The 20,198-nt window shown below is 51.1% G+C and overlaps 1 protein-coding gene across 3 annotated transcripts in view; it reads right to left on the minus strand.

The window, feature by feature from the left end:
• Positions 1-13,822, minus strand: part of GPR161 (G protein-coupled receptor 161) — a 57,136-nt gene extending 43,314 nt beyond the window's left edge. Inside the window, exon 1 of one of the 3 annotated variants that reach the window (XM_062192702.1) lies at positions 13,754-13,822. In XM_062192702.1, coding sequence (XP_062048686.1) covers positions 13,754-13,760 — 7 coding nt within the window. In that variant the 5' untranslated portion in view covers positions 13,761-13,822. Of the gene's footprint in view, positions 1-12,762; positions 12,849-13,270; positions 13,310-13,753 lie in introns of those variants that run through there. The other 2 variants (XM_062192703.1, XM_062192704.1) reach the window with 2 other exon arrangements.
• Between the last annotated feature and the right edge of the window lie 6,376 nt (positions 13,823-20,198).

Raw genomic sequence — 20,198 nt, forward strand, 5'->3', positions numbered from 1 at the left:
AATAAATAAATAAATCTTAAAAAATAAATAAATAAAGAGCAGGGAGAAGGGGCGTAACTAACTCAGGGGAACACTGACTATAGGACAGAACCGATACTGGCTCCAATGTGCCTCTCCAATCAGCTTGAAGGTCACGTAGCTTTCCAGGTGGGCCGATGGGCCTGGGCCACACCTGGGAGCAGTTTACCTGATTGGCAGAAGGCGGGGGTGGGGAGAAATGTGCTTGGGCTCAGGCTAACTGCTGGGATCGCCCACAGAGGAGAGGTGTGGAGGAAGGCAAACTATCCCGTGCATGAATATTGTGGTGCAAGCCAACAGCTGGTAAGCATTGGCGCCAGGGCTGTGGTGCCACCGGTGAAGCCACTGCCTGTAACACCTTCATCCCATAGCTGAGCGCAGGTTCAAGTCCTAACTGATCTGCTTCCAATCCAGTTCCCTGCTAACGCCCCTGGGAAAGCAGTGGAAGATGGCCCAAGTGTTTGGGCATGTGGGAGACCTGAATGGAGTTCTGGGCTCGTGCCTGGCCACTGTTGCCATTTAAGGAGTGAACCAGTGAACGGAAGATCTCTTTTTCTCTCTGTCTCTCCCTCTCTGTCATTCTGCCTCTCAAATAAATAAAACTTTTTTAAAAAATGCTGAGTGAAGTTTAGAAAAGAAAGGATTGATGTCACGGGGTCTTAACTTATCCATCCTTCTCCTCCCTTCTGCCCAGGCCCTCTGTCCTCAACACCCAGGGCAGCCAATCCCACAGCCCAACTTGCTCCCTTTTCCCATGGTAGCTTTAAGCAGAATCTGCACTGGGTTCTGATTCTGATCATTAGAAGGAGAGAACTTAAAAGTATCAATTTCCCTCCCAACAATGCACTCAAGCTGAGCGAATCTGCAGGAACTGCCTCACTTTACACCAGAAAACATCAAAATTCTTTTAAGCCTTTAAGCAAACATCACAAAACCTAGCATACATTTCACTATACTTTAAAACTATGTGAATCTGTAACATACTGATTTTCATAATGATTCGAGGTCATTCAGTCCCAAGATACATGGAATTGCATGATTTGGAGAAGACCTCAGAGATAACTCTAATGCCTCCACTTTCTTTGGAAACCGTGAGCAGGCTGAGAGCTTGCCCAGTCACGCAGCCCCAGGGTTCTGACCAGGAGCCAGTAGGGACTTACGCCTTGCATACTCTCTGTCTCCTCTGTATACTTTCTGTACAACTTGTCCCAGACTTCAGTTGTCCCCTCCCTATACAAAGTACACTCTCCTGTAGCTTCCTGGTCAAGATCAAAGGTCTGGGGCTGACGCTGTGGCATAGCGGGTTAAAGCCCCAGCCTGCAATGCCGGCGTCCTATATGGGCGCTGGTTCGTGTCCCAGCTGCTCCTCTTCCCATTCAGCTCTCTGCTATGGCCTGGGAAAGCAGTAGAAGATGGCCCAAGTCTCAGGTCGTGCAACTATGCTCCACGACGTCCACACCACAAAACCACCCAGCGACACATTTTTCAGACTCTACCCGCATCGTTATGTGATACGTGGTTATATTTCATGAGCAGCTGGCTCCCGGCCCACCATAAGAGGTGCATGCTCTGAGACGCACTTCTGGAACATTCCACCCCCACAGTGAGCCTTAGCATCCCTTCCTGTGTGCATTTTCCTTTGACATTTTAGTTCCCGTCAGATACGTGTGTCTTCACACCGTACAAGTCTTTATTTTAGGTGAGGAGGCTCTCTCTTCCAGACAGCGTATGAATGCTTCCTCCGTTTCCTGTCTGACTCTGCATGTGAGGAAAACCCACTTACACTGTATCCTCCCCCTACTCCCTAATATCTGTTTCCACCTGATATTCAAGAAGAGCATGGCCTTTGGAATCGTGACCAAACTTGGGTTTGAATCCCCAATGACCCTATGTATGTCAACTCCTCTGATCTTCAGTTTATCCACGAGGAAAGAGTAGAACCAACCTTCTTTAATTGACTGCCGAGGGGAACAGATGAGGCAACCTGGGTAAAAGCAGCTTGGCAGGGTGACTGTCAGGAGAGAAGCCCAAAGAATGTTTCAGAGAGGGATGGGGAGCCGGCACTGTGGTGTAGCAGGTAAGGCCACCACCTGCAGTGGCGGCATCTCTTAAGGACACCGGTTCAAGTCCCAGCTGCTCCACTTCCAATCCAACTCTCTGCTAAGGCCTGGGAAAGCAGTAGAAGATGGTCAAAATCCCTGGGCCCCTGCACCTGCATGGGAGACCCAGAAGAAGCTCCTGGCTCCTGGCTTCAGATTGGTGCAGCTCTGGCCATTGCAGCCATCTGGGGAGTAGACCAGTGGATGGAAGACCTCTTTCTTTCTCTCCCTCTCTCTCTCTGCCTCTGCCTCTCTGTAACTCTGCCTTTCAAATAAATAAATAAATCTTTCTTTAAAAAAAAAAGAAAGAAAAAGAAAGGTACGTATGGAAGACATGAAAAGAAAATTCAATTCTCCTCCCCACCCCTTCAAGTCGTAATGGAAGCCAAAGAAATTTTCCCTGATTAGGGAAGTGGCTGAAATGGAAGAGAGAAAGGAAGCAGTGCGAGAGAACACAAGATGGAAGCTGCACCAGGCTGCTGGAGAGGCTCAGGGCACCAAGACAGGCTGCGACTGCAGCCCAGGGCTTCCTCCAGGGCCGAGCTGAGTGGGCAACCACACAGTGCCCGCTGGGCCCGGCTCACCGGCCCCCAGGTAAGCACTTCCACCTGTGACCATGAGGGCTGATGTCTGCGATCCTCTGGCTCACAACTCCTTCCCTGAAACGGCAAAGCGCATCTTTTTAAGCAGAAATCGTCAGGGAATGTCAGGGTAGCTGGGGAGAGTCTGACAAGGTCCACGGAGAAGCCTCTAGGTCACAGTCCTAGCCAGTGATGATCCCAATCTCCCACCTCACTGCACCAGGACAGGTGACTCTGAATGCCTCCCCACCAGGGGCCACCTGAGAGCTCCTGGGGACACTTTGGGGGTGTCATACTTCATGGACACTCAGGGAACTGGGGCCAGGGATGTTGCTGGCCATCCTACCATGCACAGGACAGTCCCCACCACAAAGAACAATCCAGACCCAAGTGTCGGTGGGGCTGAGGCTGAGAGCTCTTGCTCCTCAGGAGCCATGTGGGTTCTTTCTTCCCCTTCTACCGTTTAACTGTATATACACTTAACAAACCGCTCAAGAGAAATAAAACAACCCCTTCCACACACACACACACACACACACACACACACGCTCCAAGAAGACCAGAAGAGACGGACGCCGTGCTGAGATGATGCCTCCCGTCACAAGATAAACAGTGATTACTCTGTTAATTGGTTTTACCCTTAATTATTTTTTTTCACTCATTGTCGTCATGCAGCCAAGCCAACTAATTAAGCCCACATTGCGAAAATGGAGAATATTATTTTTAAATCGCTTGAAGGAGTGTTTCTGCGGGACACACCTTTTGCTGATAGCCGTATCTGAGACGGAAGCAAGGAAACAGAAGACAGCACACCCCGGCTGTCCAGGACAGCATGGCCAAGGGCTTCACAAACCCCGACATTACAGCTTTCAGTTAGCTCCCGCACACCCCCATTCCTCCCTGGGCTGCGCACAGACTGGTTTTATCGCTGCTGAGCCTGGGCCTGGCTCTACTGTACAGGGAGGCACAGCACTGAAGCAGACACACCAAGACTCCCATCTCCTGACACTTCCAGTGAAGGGGACGCAATAGGGGCAGCAAACAAATAGGGAATATGCAGAACAACCCCAGGTAGCAGGTGCCGGGAAGTGGGAAGGGTGGGTGTGTGTACTCGGGGAAGGCTCTCAGCCATTTGATCAAAGACCAGAAAAGGATGCACGGACATTCCAGGGCGGGGGAAGAGCCTCTGTAAAGCTCCCAAGGCTGATGAGGCTGGCGTGTGTATCAGCCTGCTTTTTCAATACCCTAACTAAGATGCCCAAAAGGGGATTCGGCTCACGGTCTGCAGGTTACAGCTCAGCACTGGGTGGTCGCATTCCCTGGAATCCGATGGAAGCAGATGCAGAGGAGCGATCACACGGGGAGCCAGGAAGCACACAGAACAGCCAGGGCAGAACTTGAACTCCAGTCATCAGCCCTCCCGTGAGACTCCCTCTCCGAGGGCACACCCCCAATTACCTAAAGACCTCCCACAGACCCGCCTCTCAGAGGCTGTAATTCCATCAAGTCTCCACCCCTCATCCATCAACCCTTCACACTCACCAGATAAAAGAGCTTAAACAGTTTGCATGAGCCTGGGGGGGACCAGTGCTGTTGTAGCCATCCCAGCATGTTTAAATAGCAAGAGGACGGGGCCAGTGCTGTGGCAAAGCAGGCAACGCCGCCACCTGCAGTGCCAGTGTCCCAAATGGGGAATGGTTCGAGTCCCAGCTGTTCTACTTCCGATCCAGCTTTCTGCTATGGCCTGGGGAACGCAGTAGAAGGTTCCCAAGTGCTTGAGTCCCTGCACCCACGTAGAAGACCCAGAAGAAGCTCCTAGCTCCTGGCTCCTGGCTTCAGATAGGCGCAGCTCCGACAGACTTCAGAGATAATCAAGGGCTAGTACACAGGGCCCCTGTGGGCCGGGGTAAGGAGTGTGGCCTGGATCCTGTTTGCAACAGAAAGCCACAGGGGAGACACGGCCACGCGGTGCTTGTGAAGGGTCACACTGCTGCGGGGTCACTACAGGGGCCAGCGTGGAGACAGGAACAGAGTCAGGAGCTCGCGGCAAGGGCCAGGGCTGCTGTAACAGAGGTGGTGAGAAGCGACGACATTCACTCATCTCCCTAAACACACCAATATCTCAGAGCTAAAGGAGGCCTTCAGAGAAGTCACTCCCAGGTGTCATTTTACAGGTGGTGAACCTGAAGCCCAGGAGGCAGCGTGAGTTCCCCACTGTCGCAATCCCACATTTCCTGCTGTCACACTGCTCCTCTGCCCTCCCTGACCTCAGGAAGGGAATATACGGGACAGACAGGAACAGGAGCCCTTAGAAAGTGGATCAAATAATGACTCTGTTTGCTTGGGCAAGGTCACCAGTGACCTCCCAGCCGAATTCAATGGGCCCTTCCTCTCGCTCTCTCTAGCGGCTGACAGCTTTGATTCCCTCCTGCCTGGCTCCCTGACCCTGCTCTCTCCTGTCTCTCCTTCCTCCTTCCTCCTCATCTTGCGGCTCCTCCTGCCCTGTGAGTTACTGTTTCTCCACATGCCCTCTGAGGCACTGTCATCCTGCTCCTCTACAAACCGATGGTCGCCTCATCGGACATCTCTCCCTTCCCAAACCCTAGCCCATGTTCCTTCATGGATGGGGCCACGTGACCCTGCCGTGCCAATCAGCATCTTCCAATCCCCTCTGACCAGGGCAGACTCTGCGACGTAATGAGATGTTGCTGACCGGCGGGAGAAACACAGCTCCTCTCTCCCTTTGCATTTGACCTGAAGCTTCCCCCTGCCATCACGAGGGGAAGCCTGGAAGCTCCCAGAAGCCACCGCAGGAAACAAGACCGCAGCAGAAAATGAGTCTTGAAGAAATTCCTTGAATCCTAAACCCATGCTGGAAGCCAAATACCCTTCTGAACTTTTTTTTTATAAATTTTTTTCATTTATCATAGTATCAAAATTTTAAACAGAGTATTATGAAATTGAATAGAACAGCTTATTGTAGTGTAGCAGGTAAAGCCGTCACCTGCAGTGCCAGCATCCATCCCATATGGGCGCCGGTTCAAGACTTGGCTGCTCCATTTCTGATCCAGCTCTCTGCTGTGGCCTGGGAAAGCAGTAGTAGATGGCCCAAGCCCATGGGGCGCCTGCACCAGCATGGAAGACCCAGAGGAAGCTCCTGGCTCCTGGCTGTAGATTGGCACAGCTCCAGCCGTTGCGGCCAATTGGGGAGTGAACCAGTGGATGGAAGACCTCTCTCTCTGCCTCTCCTTCTCTCTGTGTGTAACTCTGACTTTCAAAGTAAATAAATAAATCTTTAAATGAAAAAAAAAAAAAAAGAATAATGATGAACCCAAGTAGGATTTGCTCCAGCCTCGAACTTTCGAGTTTTTTAGTGACACTTGTAAGTAACTTCCCATTCCAGGCTTCAGTCAACTTAAACGGGATCTCATCTTGAACCGGAGCTCATCTCTCTCTGTGCTCCCTGTCGCTACCCACTGAAGCACCATGGACTGCAAAACCTCATCTACAGCTTGGACAACTCCTCGGAGCCCCAGGCTCACGGGGTGGATGTTGGCTCCCGTGTGCCGCACCCAGGCACTGCAAGGTCACCCCTACAGATGGAAGTCATCATCTCTGCTACTCCTCATGTTCGTCTCCGCGTTCGCTCACAGATAACACGTCACCATGCACCCTATCTCTCAACACAGAACCTTGGGACATCCTCAGCCATGCCTGCCAGTGCAACCTGAAGGGGCTGTGTCACTGCCTGGCCTTTTCTGTCTGAGCTTGGACGGATGAAAAACATGTCTGAGCCTTGGATTGCTAGGATTGAATGAGATAATGTGTGGACAGCGATGAATGCCCATCTGTTCCATTCCCTATCACAGACATCCAGGGCAACGACCAAATTCCAACCCAAAACTCCATCCTTCTGCCTTTGCCCCCACCCAGTCTCATCATCCTCCCCCAGGACACAACCAGACGCTCCATCTCATCTTCTTATCTTTGAACTCGCCCCCGCTCCAGTCTGCCCTCCCGACGATAGCCAGACTGATCGCCCCATCACAAGTCCCATCATGCCGCGTTCTCCTCAGCCACACGCAGAACCCGTTCATGTGCAGGTGCCCTCCCCGTGGCCATCCGGAATCACTCACAGTTCTCCAGACACTCTGCTCTTCTGGAACCCCGCCGCTGTGCATGCCCTGCCACAGCTCAGACGCCCTTTCTCCCTCCTCACCCACCTGCAGAAAAGCCCATCCTCAAGGCGTGGTGGGGAAAATCACTATAAAAGTCAGAGAAAAATGTATTGGCTAACCAGGTTCACAGATGGACTCACACCCTGAGCTCTCTGGTGTCAGAGGGAGAGAGAGAGAGAGAGAGAGAGAGAGAGAGAGAGGGAGGGAGAGAGAAAGAGAGAGAGAGGGAGGGAGAGAGAAAGAGAGAGAGAGGGAGGGAGGGAGAGAAGGGACGGGGGGGGGAGAGAGAGAGAGAGAGAGAGAGAGAGACTGAGAAAAGCAGTTATCTACATTATTTTAAATAGAGAAAAGCAAGGGGGGAAATGGCAAAGAAAGAGAACACTTAGGAAAATGTAATCTTTCTTTTTTTTTTTTGACAGGCAGAGTGGACAGTGAGAGAGAGACAGAGAGTAAGGTCTTCCTTTCCGCTGGTTCACTCCCCAGATGGCTGCTTCGCCCGTCGCGCTGCGCGGATCCAAAGCCAGGAGCCAGGTGCTTCTTCCTGGTCTCCCATGCGGGTACAGGGCCCAAGCACTTGGGCCATCCTCCACTGCCCTCCCGGGCCACAGCCGAGAGCTGGCCTGGAACAGGAGCAACCGAGACAGAATCCGGTGCCCCGACCGGGACTAGAACCCGGGGGCTGGCGCCACAGGAGGAGGATTAGCCTAGTGAGCCACAGTGCTGGCCAGGAAAATGTAATCTTGAAAGGGAAGACTTCCTAAGCAAGATGGACAATTCAGAGCCACAAAGAAAGATGATTTAGATTTAACCTCATAAAAATGAAATATTTCTGCACCATCAGAGGTACAACAAGCATAGTTGGGGAAGAAGACATAAAAGGCAAGATATTTGATTTATTAACAAGAACAAACTGAAAGTCCAGAATCCAGAAAAAGCCTCATAACTTGATGAACTACAAATAACTCAACAACAGCAACAGCAAAAATGGCAAAAAGATTGGACGGTGCAATTACAGGAAGTACAAAATTTAATTTTTTTTTTTTTGACAGGCAGAGTGGATAGTGAGAGAGAGAGAGAGACAGAGAGAAAGGTCTTCCTTTTTGCCGTTGGTTCACCCTCCAATGGCCGCTGCGGCCGGCGCATCTCGCTGATCCAGAGCCAGGAGCCAGGTACTTCTCCTGGTCTCCCATCGGATGCAGGGCCCAAGCACTTGGGCCATCCTCCACTGCCTTCCCGGGCTATAGCAGAGAGCTGGCCTGGAAGAGGGGCAACCGGGACAGGATCGGTGCCCCGACCGGGACTAGAACCCGGTGTGCCGGTGCCACAAGGCAGAGGATTAGCCTGTTAAGCCACAGCGCTGGCCAAAATTTAAGTTTTTTAAAGATGGGTAAACTTGAACGATTTATCAGCACTAAAATGCACATAACTGATATGGAATGATCTCCAACATCTCGGTTACACTTTTAAAATGCCATATGCAGAACAGGATATGTGGTGTGCAACAATATTTTTGAAGGGGAGGAAATAGAAGATACATTTTATTTGCCTTTGGTGCATGGACTGCCTGGGAAAGAATACACAAAAACTGGCAAAATGAGTTGAATTCTAAAAGGGAAACACAGCAGTTGGGGAACAAGAGTGGGAGGAGGATGTTACCTTGTATAGCGTCTGAAGCTGTACCTCTCACATATACTACCTGTCCCCAGTCAAGTAAACTTAAATAAACTCAATCTCTTTTTCTGCACAATTCCCTGGGCCTCAACAAATAAAGAGAATTCTGCTTAAATAACTTCTTAAAATGTATATTCCCTATGATTTACCAATTCCACTTCCGGGACTAATTTTTTAATTTTTAAAAATTTTGTATATCTTATTTATTTGAAAGGCAAAGAGACATACAGGCAGAGAAAGATCTCCCAAGTAGCTGGTTCACTCCCGAGTGCCCGCAAACAGCCACGGCTGGGCCAGTCTGAAGTCAGGAGCCAAGAACTCAATTTGGGTCTCCCTCAAGAGTGGTGGGGACACAGGTACCACCTGCTATCTTCTAGAAGGCATCAGCAGGAAACTGAAGTGGAGAGCAGAGCCAGGACTGAAACCCAGGTGCTCCACAATGGGATACAGGATCCCACGCCAGGACTTAACTACGGTGTCAAATAGTCAACCCTCTTGGGAGTAATTTTATCCAGAAATACTTTAGGGGTACTCATACAAATAAAAATACACAGATAGATGAAGTAGGAACATTCAAGAGTTCATCAGTGAGAGAATGTTTACATACAGGACAATGAATCTATACACTACGAAATACTATGTAGCCATTAAAAAGAAGGAAGTATACCTGAAATTGATAATGAAGACTCCTGAGTCATACTGTTAAATAAAAAAAAACAAAAAACCTTAGAGTATTATTGTGCCTGACCTCCATTTATATATTTTTTTTGACAGGCAGAGTGGTCAGTGAGAGAGAGAGAGACAGAGAGAAAGGTCTTCCTTTTCCATTGGTTCACCCCCCAGTGGCCACTAAGGCCGGCGCACCACGCAATCCAAAGCCAGGAGCCAGGTGCTTCTCCTGGTTTCCCATGCGGGTGCAGGGCCCAAGCACTTGGGCCATCCTCCACTGCACTCCCTGGCCATAGCAGAGAGCTGGCCTGGAAGAGAGGCAACCGGGATAGAATCTGGCGCCCCGACGGGGACCAGAACCCGTGGTGCTGGCGCCGCAGGGAGGATTAGCCTAGTGAGCCAAGGTGCCGGCTCATTTATTTTAAGAATGTATTATTATTACTTACTTGAGAGACCGCACCCATTCACTGGTTCATTCCCTGAAGGCCCACAACAACTGGGGCTGGGCCAGGAATGGGAGGCGCAGTGCGGGTCTCCCACACAGGTGACAAGAGCCTGATCACGGGAACCACGGCTGCTGCCTCCCAGGGTCTGCATCAGCAGAGGGCTGCAGTCACCAGCCAGAGCCAAGAATCAAATCCCAGGACTCTGATGTGGGACAGGGCTGGGTTAAACACTTGCTCCCTATGTGTTTTCTAAGTTTTATTTATTTACCCATTTATTTTTAAATGCTTATTTATTGATTTTCATCTTCTTGAAAAACAGAGCAACAGAGAGAGAGAGAGGGAGAAATCTTCCATCCACGGGTTTATTCCCTAAATGCCTGAAACAGTTGGGGCTGGGCCAAGAGGAAGGCAGGAGCTCAGAATTCAGTCCAGACCTCTCAGCTGGGTGGCAGGGACCTAAGTACTTGAACCACCATCTGCTGCCTCCCAGGGTGCATTAGCAGGAAAGCAGATCAGAAGCAGAGCCAGGGCTCGAACTCAGGGACTTCACTATGGGATGTGGGCATGGCAAGGGCAGCCTAACTGTTGCACAACAATGCCCACCCCCTTAGGTATTTATTTGAACTCTATTCACTATATTCACATGGGTCCTAAAGTTGGAAATGCAGAAAATATGTATAGTATATAGGTTGCATATTTGCTATGAATATATAGTATACTATAATATCAACAAAACTATATACTGGAATACCAACTATAATACTATACTATAACACTACATACTATACCATACTATTGTAGCAACAAACCATGCATTATCTATTCATCTATATTTCCAGATTTGCTAGGCATATATTGAGACATTAAAAAAGACCAGGAAACTGGTTACCTGTGAGGAGGGTGGTAGGGTGAGGGGAGACCTAATATCTTTCCTTGTATTTCTATATTTTAAAAATCTTTTATACCAGCTCTTATTTTTTTTTTTAAAAGGACTATATTGCAGGCATGCTTTATATGGCTTACCCAAGGCATTTGTAAGGAGCAGGGATGGGGTGCAGGGTATCAACTTCAGACTGCCCTGTTCACCCAGGGCTCGCTCCCCGAGTACTTCAGTTTCAAACCAACTCAAAGCAAAACACAGTTCCAGTCTCCCTCCTCCCCGTTTACCCTTGGGCAGACTGAACACTCCCTCCTTCATGCCCCAGCACTTGCTGAACGTATCTGCCATGAAGGGCATCGAAGGAAACACATAAAAACTCGGTGCAGGCATCTCCTGGTGCAGGACCCGAATCATAAAGGAGACTAGAACTGTGTGAACCACGAACCACGTACAGAATCGTGGAATCGTGCCGTTAAGCCGTCCAGCAAACTCCAGGTAGCCCTGCTGGCTCGCTCTTGCTTTGTTGATGCTTGCTGTTCTTAAAGCAAAACTGCCAAGATGATGCCTGTCCCGCCTCGCCTCCAGTGGTGCTTTACTGCCACTCAATGACAGCGACAACTTCTGAAGGCCCACACGCAGGTTCCAAAGTGCCAGTCCACACAGTCCATAGTCCACAACCAGCCTGCACTCCTAACCCGGTTCCCCCACATATATCTTTTAAAAGAATGTTTTGAATTAGTTGACGGTTTTAAAAATATAGACCTTTTTTCCATAAAAATTTACAGCTTCCCCCAAAATTCAGATCAGGCCACGAGGCACTGAAGCCTCGTTGCACCTGCAGCTGCCTCCCTCACGGGAACGCCAGCTCCGCACACACGGACTCTGCACACGCCCAGCCAGGCTCTCCTGCCCACCCGCCTCTTCCCGACTGCCTTCCAGGCTGGCCCCAGCCAGCACTCCTTTTGCTGACATTGAGGTCAGTTCCAGTTCAGCCCATCCCATCTCCCACAGAACCCAAACAGAGAGCTGACACCCCTCACGGCAACAGCAACGGCAACGTGGTGCTGCCTGCCTCTCAGAAGTCTCCCAGCACACTGGGCTGGCTGAAGCACAAGGTGATGTGGGCCCTTGAGGCCGGGGATCTAGTTCCAAAATTATGGGGGAGGGGGGTTCCTAGTCTCACTGCAACAAGGTGCAGGGGTGCCGTGAAGCTGTGCAGTCCTGAGTTAAAACTCGCTCCTATGTGAAAAGCATTGCCTGCTCAAAGACCTCAGTCCAGTCTTGCAGGCTGGGCAGCTGGGCAGAGTCCGTCACATCTCTCAGCGTCTCAGCTTCCCCGTCTATCAAATGGGCTAAGAGCGTTTCCCTGCGCTGTCGTCAGAACGAAATGCGAAAGTATATACGAAAGTGCTGCCAGCACCTTCCAAGCATAAAGTTAAGAGGGGACCCGGACAGGAAGACGGCTACCCCGGCAGGGACAAGATAGGTGGCAGCGACCCAGATACATGGGGGGGGGGGGTGCTCCCACTCCCCCTTCTGCCCGGAGGGCCTGGGAATTGCAATTGCGTCTTTTCTCCTCCCCAGTGGCTGCAGTAACCTGGATGGATTCTAAGGACAGCCAGCCGCCCATTCTCGCGGAAGCAGTAGCTCTTCCTAGCGCATGGAGGTCCAGGGGGAGAAATGGCCGGCTGACTTGCCCCAGCACGCTCAGACAGGCTCCCCTGAGGTCACCCGGTATCCCCATTGGACAGGTTGAGGGACCTAGGTCCTTTCCCTCCAAAACCACACCCCCTACCCAGGGAAGACGGAAAGACCCGCTCTGGAAAGCACGTTCGCAAAAGGGATGAAAGACAACAATAACGAACAAAAATAGCCTCAAAGATGTGCTGGGAAGTGATGCCGGCCCAGGGCTGGGTGGTTATTACCGGCGAGCAGATCGCTCTGAAACGCTCAACACCATCCCCAGTCCTCCTGCAAACATTCTCATCCCAAACGCCTTTGTCCAAAGGTTGCGCCAGGGGTAAGCTCTGGCCCTCCAGGCGTCCGGGGCTGACAAGTCCTCTCCGACCCCCGCACCCCCCCAAAAAAGTCACAGCCTCTCCTTCTCCAAGATCCAAGGGGCAGGGGCCGCACCCCGCGGCGCCCGGCGACTTCGGGGCGCGCCTCCCGACAAGCTCGGGGAGACTGGGCGCGATGTCCCGCCTGGAGAGTGTCGCTCACCTGGTGCTCGCGGATCGCAGCCCGGGGTCGCGGGCTCTCCCCCCACACCCCTATCCAGAGGGGGCCGCGCAGTCTTTGGTGCCCGTCGGCCGTGTCCCGGGCACGCACGGATGCTCTCCTTTCCGGGGCGGGGCGGGGGGGGGTCTGGGGCTGGGGCTTTGGGCGGCGCCTGAAATGGAGCAGGTTGCACCCGGTAGAATGGGGTGGGCTTCCGAGAAGCCTCTGCACGCCAGGGAGGGGCGTGTCCCCCAAATCTCCCCCACAAAGAGCCCCAGCTCTCCAAAGCGAGGCGCGCCGCGGCCGGAAAAACACCCCCCCACCCCACCCCCGGCTCCTCGAGGGGCGCAAGGGAGCCGAGACGCACCGTGGGGGCGGGGCGGCGTGGGGGAGGGGGCGCGGAGACCCTCCCCGGCCCGCGGCCCGCGCCCGCCCGCCCCGCACAATGAACTCAGCCCCGCTCCATCCCCGAGCGCGCCGCGCGGCCTGCGCCCCCCGGCCAGCCGCTCACCGCCGCCGCAGCCCAGGGCCCGGCCGGGCCGCCTCCCCGCCTCGGCCGCCGCCGCCGCCGCTTCCTTCCTCCCGCCGCGCTCGGGGCCGGGAGGTTTCGGGTTTCAGCCGCCGAGCCCGCCTCGGCCCGGCCGGCGCAGGCCGAGCAACTTTGAGGCGCCCGCCCCTGCGCGCCGCCCGCCCCCTGCTCGGCGCCCGCAGCCCGCCCCGCGCGCCCCTGCCTCCGCGGCCGCCCTCGTCCCGGCCACTTTTCCAAGCTTCCCGCCGTCGGCCTCGGCCGCCGCTCTTTGTCTCGCCCCCGGGTCCCTGCAAGGCTTTGTGGTCCCTGCCGGGGCCTTCCCTCCGTGTCCGCGTTGCTGCGCCCCGCTTCCCGCCGCTGGGACGGTCCCCGTGCATCGCACACAGGCGTGGGGCTCCGCGCGCTCCCACTCGCCTGCTGCCTGCGTCCCGCCGCGGGCTGCTCCTGGCTCGCCGCGCTGCTCACCTTTCATTCATCCAGCCGGGCGCCAAGGGCGCCTGCCCGCTGCCCTGCACGGCCCTGGGCCCTGCGAAGGGCACCGCGAGGCGGCCGCGGGAGCGGGCGGTGGGTGTGAGCAGGGTGTTCACCACGCTGCTGTGCACTCGTGCGGACCCGCAGGCCGGGGAGCGGTCGTGACGACACCCGGAGCAGGGCTCCGCCGCTCAGGGGACAGCACCGGGTCCTCCCCACTTTCTGTGCCTCGTCCCCAGCCTCCTGGTTTGCCATGCAGCAGCCTTCATACGGCGACGAAAAGTTCACGGAAACAAGAAAAGTGCCTTTTTAAAAAGAAAGAGACGACAAACAGGGCAGCAGAGAGGATCAGGTAGGAGGAAGTTATTAAGTCCAGTTCCCTGCAGCAGAAAAACAAACCGAAACACTGATGCTTTGCTCAGGGTAGGATTTGAATTCCTCTGAAATCCATCTGTTGATGAATGCATTAACAACTCCCTTGTCTACAGACTGACACTGTGGGAGCCTTATTATGATGAGGCCACTGAGGCACCATTAGGAGCAATAATTTGTTATCTAGCACCTGCCAAGCACCCAGATTGCTTCCAGCGAAAAGGGATACTGGGGAAGGAGACTATGAACGGGTGCCTGAATGTTCCCATGAGACCGATGCTCTGTTTGGGCAAAACTGAGAGCTATACAGCTCCTCTGAGCATCCCGGGGACCCGGCATGCGCAGTGCTAGCAGAGGCTTAAAGCAGGTTGCTCCCCAGTGTTTTCGCGATTATTCTGAAGTCTCTGGTTATTTACCCTGGCTCAGACACCCGCTAAGCTCTGTGACCTTGAAAAAGTTAGTTAACCTTTCTGAGACTCAGCTTACTCATAGGATGGGGACTTCAAAAACTTCATGGAAAATACACTTCATCTTTTTAATTTTGCTTTTCCACAATTTTTTTGAAGCCCCTTGTATATAAAATGCGGATACTCATTCCCACCTGTAGAGTTGAAAAGGGTGAACAAGGGGGCAGCGTTATGGTGTAGTAGGTAAAGCTGCGGCCTACGAAGCGAGCATCCCATTCAGGTGCTGGTTCGAGTCCTGGCTGCTCCACTTCTGATCCAGCTTCCCACTAGTGAGCCTGAGAAAGCAGTGGAAGATGGCCCGAGGGCTTGGGTCCCTGCACCTAGGTAGGAAAACTGGGTAACGATGAAGCTCCTGACTCCTGGCTTTTGCCTGGCCCAGCTCCAGCTGTTGCAGCCATTTGGGGAGTAAACCAGTGGATGGAGGATCTCTCTTTGTGTCCCTCCCTCTCTCTTTCTGTAACTCAAGTCAAATAAATAAATATTTTAAAAGGGGGGGTGGGGATAAAAGAGTTAGTGAAACACTGTAAAGTAATCACCTAGGGTCACAGAATCTGAGAACCAAGCTTTGAAAACTGGCATTCAAGAAAGGTCTGGGACACGGGCACCCTTAGAGCACTGGTTCGAGTCCCGGCTGCTCTGCTAATGTGCCTTGGAAGCCAACAGATGAGGTCCAAGTACTTAGGTCCCTGCAACCCACATAGGAGACCAGGGTGGAGTTCCAGGGGCTCCTGGCTTTGGCCTGGCCCATCCCTGTCTGATGAGGCCATTTGGCCCAAGAACCAGTGGATGGAGGATCTCTCTCCCTTTTTCTCTTTCTGTGTCATTCTGATTTTCAAATAAATAAATATTTTTAAAAAGAAAGAAAGAGGGCCGGCGCCATGGCTCACTTGGTTAATCCTCCGCCTGTGGTGCCAGCATCCCATATGGGCGCCGGGTTCCAGTCCTGGTTGCTCTTCTTCCAATCCAGCTCTCTGCTGTGGCCTGGGAAGGCAGTGGAGGATGGCCCAAGTGCTTGGGCCCCTGCACCCGCATGGGAGACCGGGAAGAAGCACCTGGCTCCTGGCTTCGGATCGGCGCAGCTCCGGCCATAGCGGCCATTTGGGGAGTGAACCAACAGAAGGAAGACCTTTCTCTGCCTCTCTCACTATCTAACTCTATTTGTCAAATAAAAATAAAAAATTAACTAAATAAAAGAGAAGCATGAACTCTTTCTGAAAGAAAGAAAGAAAGAAAGAAAGAAAGAAAGAAAGAAAGAAAGAAAGAAAGAAAGGTAGGTCTGAAAATATGTGCCCTAGACCAGCATGGGAGGAGTGAGAACCAAAACCAACTATAGCTCTTTCAGCTCCGCCTGCATCACAATGCAAACGCTGTCTGTGCTGAGTGGTCTTTTCCCATACTTAGGCCATCTCATGTTGAACTCTTCAATGGAAAGCATTTTTTCCTCACGCTCATTATCAAATATATTATTTATTGCAAAGGTTTTTGTTTCCCATTGCTCGTAAGCTCAGAACTTACTGTACATTTAGGAGTAGAAATTACTGCCAACAAATGCATTTTTCAATTACCCTCTTAAGATTTTTTTCCCTCCTACAGCTGATATTGAGCTATGAGCAGTATTCAGTCAGATGCAGAGAAAACAGAACAATTGTTAAAGTAATGTCTCGCTATTTATCATCATATAGGGGACAATCTAGTGAAAAACATGACATTGATTTTGTGCAAACATTTAATTTGTTTTTGCAAAAGAAGAGAAAGATACAAAATTCTCCTTTTCCAAATCAGTTTCATAAGCCATTCTTTTATAAGATTTCCCCAAAGAAATCCACAGTAAGATAATGAGAGGTCTCTTCCAACCAAATCCTGAATGCTGACTGAAGAGTCAACATATGCTGAGATATCTTTTATATAAAATATCACTTCGATTCAGCAGCCCACACACAACTAGTAAAGGCAAAGCGGAGAAGCGTGTTCTCTGCCCCAGGAGGAGCGTTGCTGCCCTGTTCTGCACAGGCCGAGCCCTTGCCCTCGCGCCTCAGCTTCAATGCCACCTCCTCAGAGAAGTCTTCCTGACTGATCTCTCCCTTACCTCCCTGTTCCTTTTCCATATAAAATGCATCCCAATTTATATCTTTTTTTCCCCATTTGTTTACAGGATGTCCCTCGTGGTAAACGCCATGAAAGCAGAGACCCTCATGGAGTGAATGACATGGGCTTTTAAATTTACCAAAATAGAATCATGGCCTAGCACCATAAAGCTTGTGTTAGAGGCAAAGACACACACACTCACACACACACATACACTTTCACACACACTCACACATACATATACACACACACTCACACAGCAATGCTATCCACTAGTCCACTCCCCAGATGCCCTCCATGGTAAGGACTGGGCCTGGCCAAAGCCAGGAGCAGGGAACATAATCCAGGTCTCCCCTGTGGGTTGGAGGAACCCAATACCTCGAGCCGTCGTCACTGCCTCCTAGGGTCTGCTGAGCAGGAAGCTGGAGCCAGGGACCGGAGCAGTTTATCAAACTCAGACACCCCAATACGGGATGCAGGAATTTCACTCAGCATGCTAACCACTAGGCTAACCACTCCCCAGGAAAATGTGTTCTTAAATAAATTGAGGACAAATCAAAATAAATAAAGTATGTCTTCAGCAGCTTCTGGCTTCTCGAACTTTGGGAAATAAAAGAGTATCTTGGAGTTTTCTTAGATACAAGACTAAAAGCCCAACTAATAAATAAAGAACTTTGATGAGTTTGAAGTTCAAAGTGTGATGTGTTGAGAACTGATTCCTCCCCATGATGCTATCAAAAAATGGAAAAGACCACTCACAGAATGGATTGTAGTCTTCACAATCTGTTACAATACTTCTAGCCAGGGGCTGGTGCTGTGGCTTAGCAAGTAAAGCTGCCGCCTACAGTGCCAGCATCCCATATGGACGCCGGTTTGAGACTCAGCTGCTCCACTTCCGATCCAGCTCTCTGCTATGGCCTGGGAAAGCAATAGAAGATGGCCCAAGTGCTTGGACCCCTGTACCCACCTGGGAAATCCGGAAGAAGCTCCTGGCTCCTGGCTTTGGATTGGCACAGCTCCAGCTATTACAGCCAATTGGGGAGTGAACCAGCAGATAGAAGACCTCTCTCTCTCTCTCTCTCTCTCTCTCTCTCTCTTCTCTGTGTAACTTTGACTTTCAAATAAATAAATAAATCTTAAAAAAAAAAAAGAAGACTTCTAGCCAGAACATACAAAGAACTCCCACAACTCAATGATTAAAAAAATAACCTTAATAACCCATTTAAAGAATGAGCAAAGGATCTGAGTAGGCATTTCTCCAAAGAAGACATGACATAGCCACTAAGTACAAGCAAAGCTTCTCAATATCATAGCCATTGGGGAAATACATATCAAAACAACACGATTCCAATTCACACAAACTGGGACGGCTATAATCAAAAAGCAATCACAACTGTGGCGGGAGTCTTTAGAAATTAAAACCTTGTGCATTGCTGGTTGGTATGTAAAACTGTGCAGCCACTTTACAAAGCAATTTGGCAGTCCCTCCAAATGTGGAACATAAATTTAGCTTATGACCCAGTAATTCTACTTGTAGGTCATATGCCCAAGAGAGAGAATAATTTATAACCACACTCAAACCTGTATACAAATGTTCACAGGAGCATTACTCACAAATAGTCCAAAAATGGGAAACAACCCAAAAGTCCATCAATTGCAGAGTAGATAAGTAAAATGTGGCACACCCACACAGGGGAATAGTGTCTGATCAGAAAAATGAAGTACTGACACACGCTGCCATGGGGATGAGCCTTGAAAAAATGTGCTGACTGAAAGCCAGACACAAAAGTCACTTAGACGATGATGTCATTCATATACAATATCCAGGATGGATCTTTCTATGGAGACAGAAAGTAGGTTAGTAAGTGCCTAGGGCTGGGTGGAGCGGGTATAACGAGTGACTGTCAATGGCACAGGTTTCTTTTGGCAGTGATGAAAATGTTGTAGGGACTGGTGCTGTGCTGTAGCGAGTAAAGACACCGCCTGCAGTGCCGCCATCCCATATGGGCTCGGGTTCAGTCCCGGCTTTTCCAGTTCCAATCCAGCTCCCTGCTAATGCACCTGGGAAAGCAGCAGAACATGTTTTAAATCCTTGGGCCCCTGCACCCCCATGGGAGGCCCAGAAGAAACTCTTGTCTCCTGGCTTCAGATCGGCCCAGCTCTGGCTGTTGCAGCCATTTGGATAGTGAACCAGTGGATGGAAGCCCCCCCACCTTTCTGCCTTTCAAATAAATAAATACATCTTTAAAAAAAAAATAAAACATTCTGAAGTTGCATGATGGTGATGGCTGCACAACTCTGTTAATATACCAAAAAACTAGTGAATCATACAGTATAATGGGTGAACTTCATGGTATTTCCATTAGCTCAACAGAACTGTTCTACAGTAATACAAATCCCCTGGGGAGTTTGTTACAATGCTGAGTCCCAGGCCCCATTTGGAGACTGACTCCTCCCCAGCTACAGAGGGCTACTGCTTATCGTCCAGCATCCATTCCTTCTCTTGCTTGGAGCAGCCCCTCAATTTCCTCTGGGAAATCATTGCTTCCTCCTAGGGAAGCCATGAGGCTTGTGCAGCAAGGCTCTCTTCCCCAGTCCCGGTGGTGGGCTGAGTGTGGCAGCACTGTGATTGGCTCGGGTGTGGAGAAGGGTCCTCAGCCTCCCTGGTCACGGGGAAGCCTCCAGGACGTTTGGCTGAGAGTACAGGACAACTGGCTTCCAGATTTCCGTGGATGGGAATGGAGCACTTGTGCCCTAGGTTTCGGTAGTCTCTTAGAGGATGGAGCCAAAGCTTAGGAAACGGAGCACAGAAAAAAAGAGTGAGAAACCGGAAAATTTAGGTTCTCTTTATTTATTTATTTATTTGGCCACTCCGACCGGTGCTGCGCCAATCCGAAACCAGGAGCCAGGTGCTTCTTCCTGGTCTCCCATGTGGGTGCAGGGGCCCAAGCACTTGGGCCATCCTCCACTGCCTTCCCGGCCTACAGCAGAAAGCGGGACTGGAAAAGGAGCAACCGGGACTAGAAGCCGGCACCCATATGGGATGCCCGCGCTGCAGGCGGAGGGTCAACCAAGTGAGCCACAGCACCGGCCCTAGGTTCTTTTTTTAAAAAAAAAAAATTATTTATTTACTTGAATGTCAGAGTTACACAGAGAGAAGGAGAGGCAGAGAGAGAGATTTCTTCCATCGGCTGGTTCACTTCCCAGCTGGCCACAATGGCTGGAGCTGGGCAGATCCAAAGCCAGGAACCAGGTGCTTCCTCCTGGTATCCCATGTGGGTGCAGGGGCCACAGCAGAGAGCTGGATCGGAAGTGGAGCAGCCAGGACTTGAACAGTGCTCATATGTGATGGCGGCATTGCAGGTGGTGGCTTTACCCGCTATGCCACAGCGCCGGCCCCTAGAATTTAGGTTCTTGCTAAGCCATTTGCTTCCAGGTGATGATTTCCCTGAAATTGATATACACCTGCACTGAGCAGTAACAGGAGCCAAGATTATATATATATTTACACAAAA

Source organism: Lepus europaeus, chromosome 5 (assembly GCF_033115175.1).
Source record: "Lepus europaeus isolate LE1 chromosome 5, mLepTim1.pri, whole genome shotgun sequence".
In the NCBI taxonomy this organism is placed as follows: Eukaryota; Metazoa; Chordata; class Mammalia; order Lagomorpha; family Leporidae; genus Lepus; species Lepus europaeus.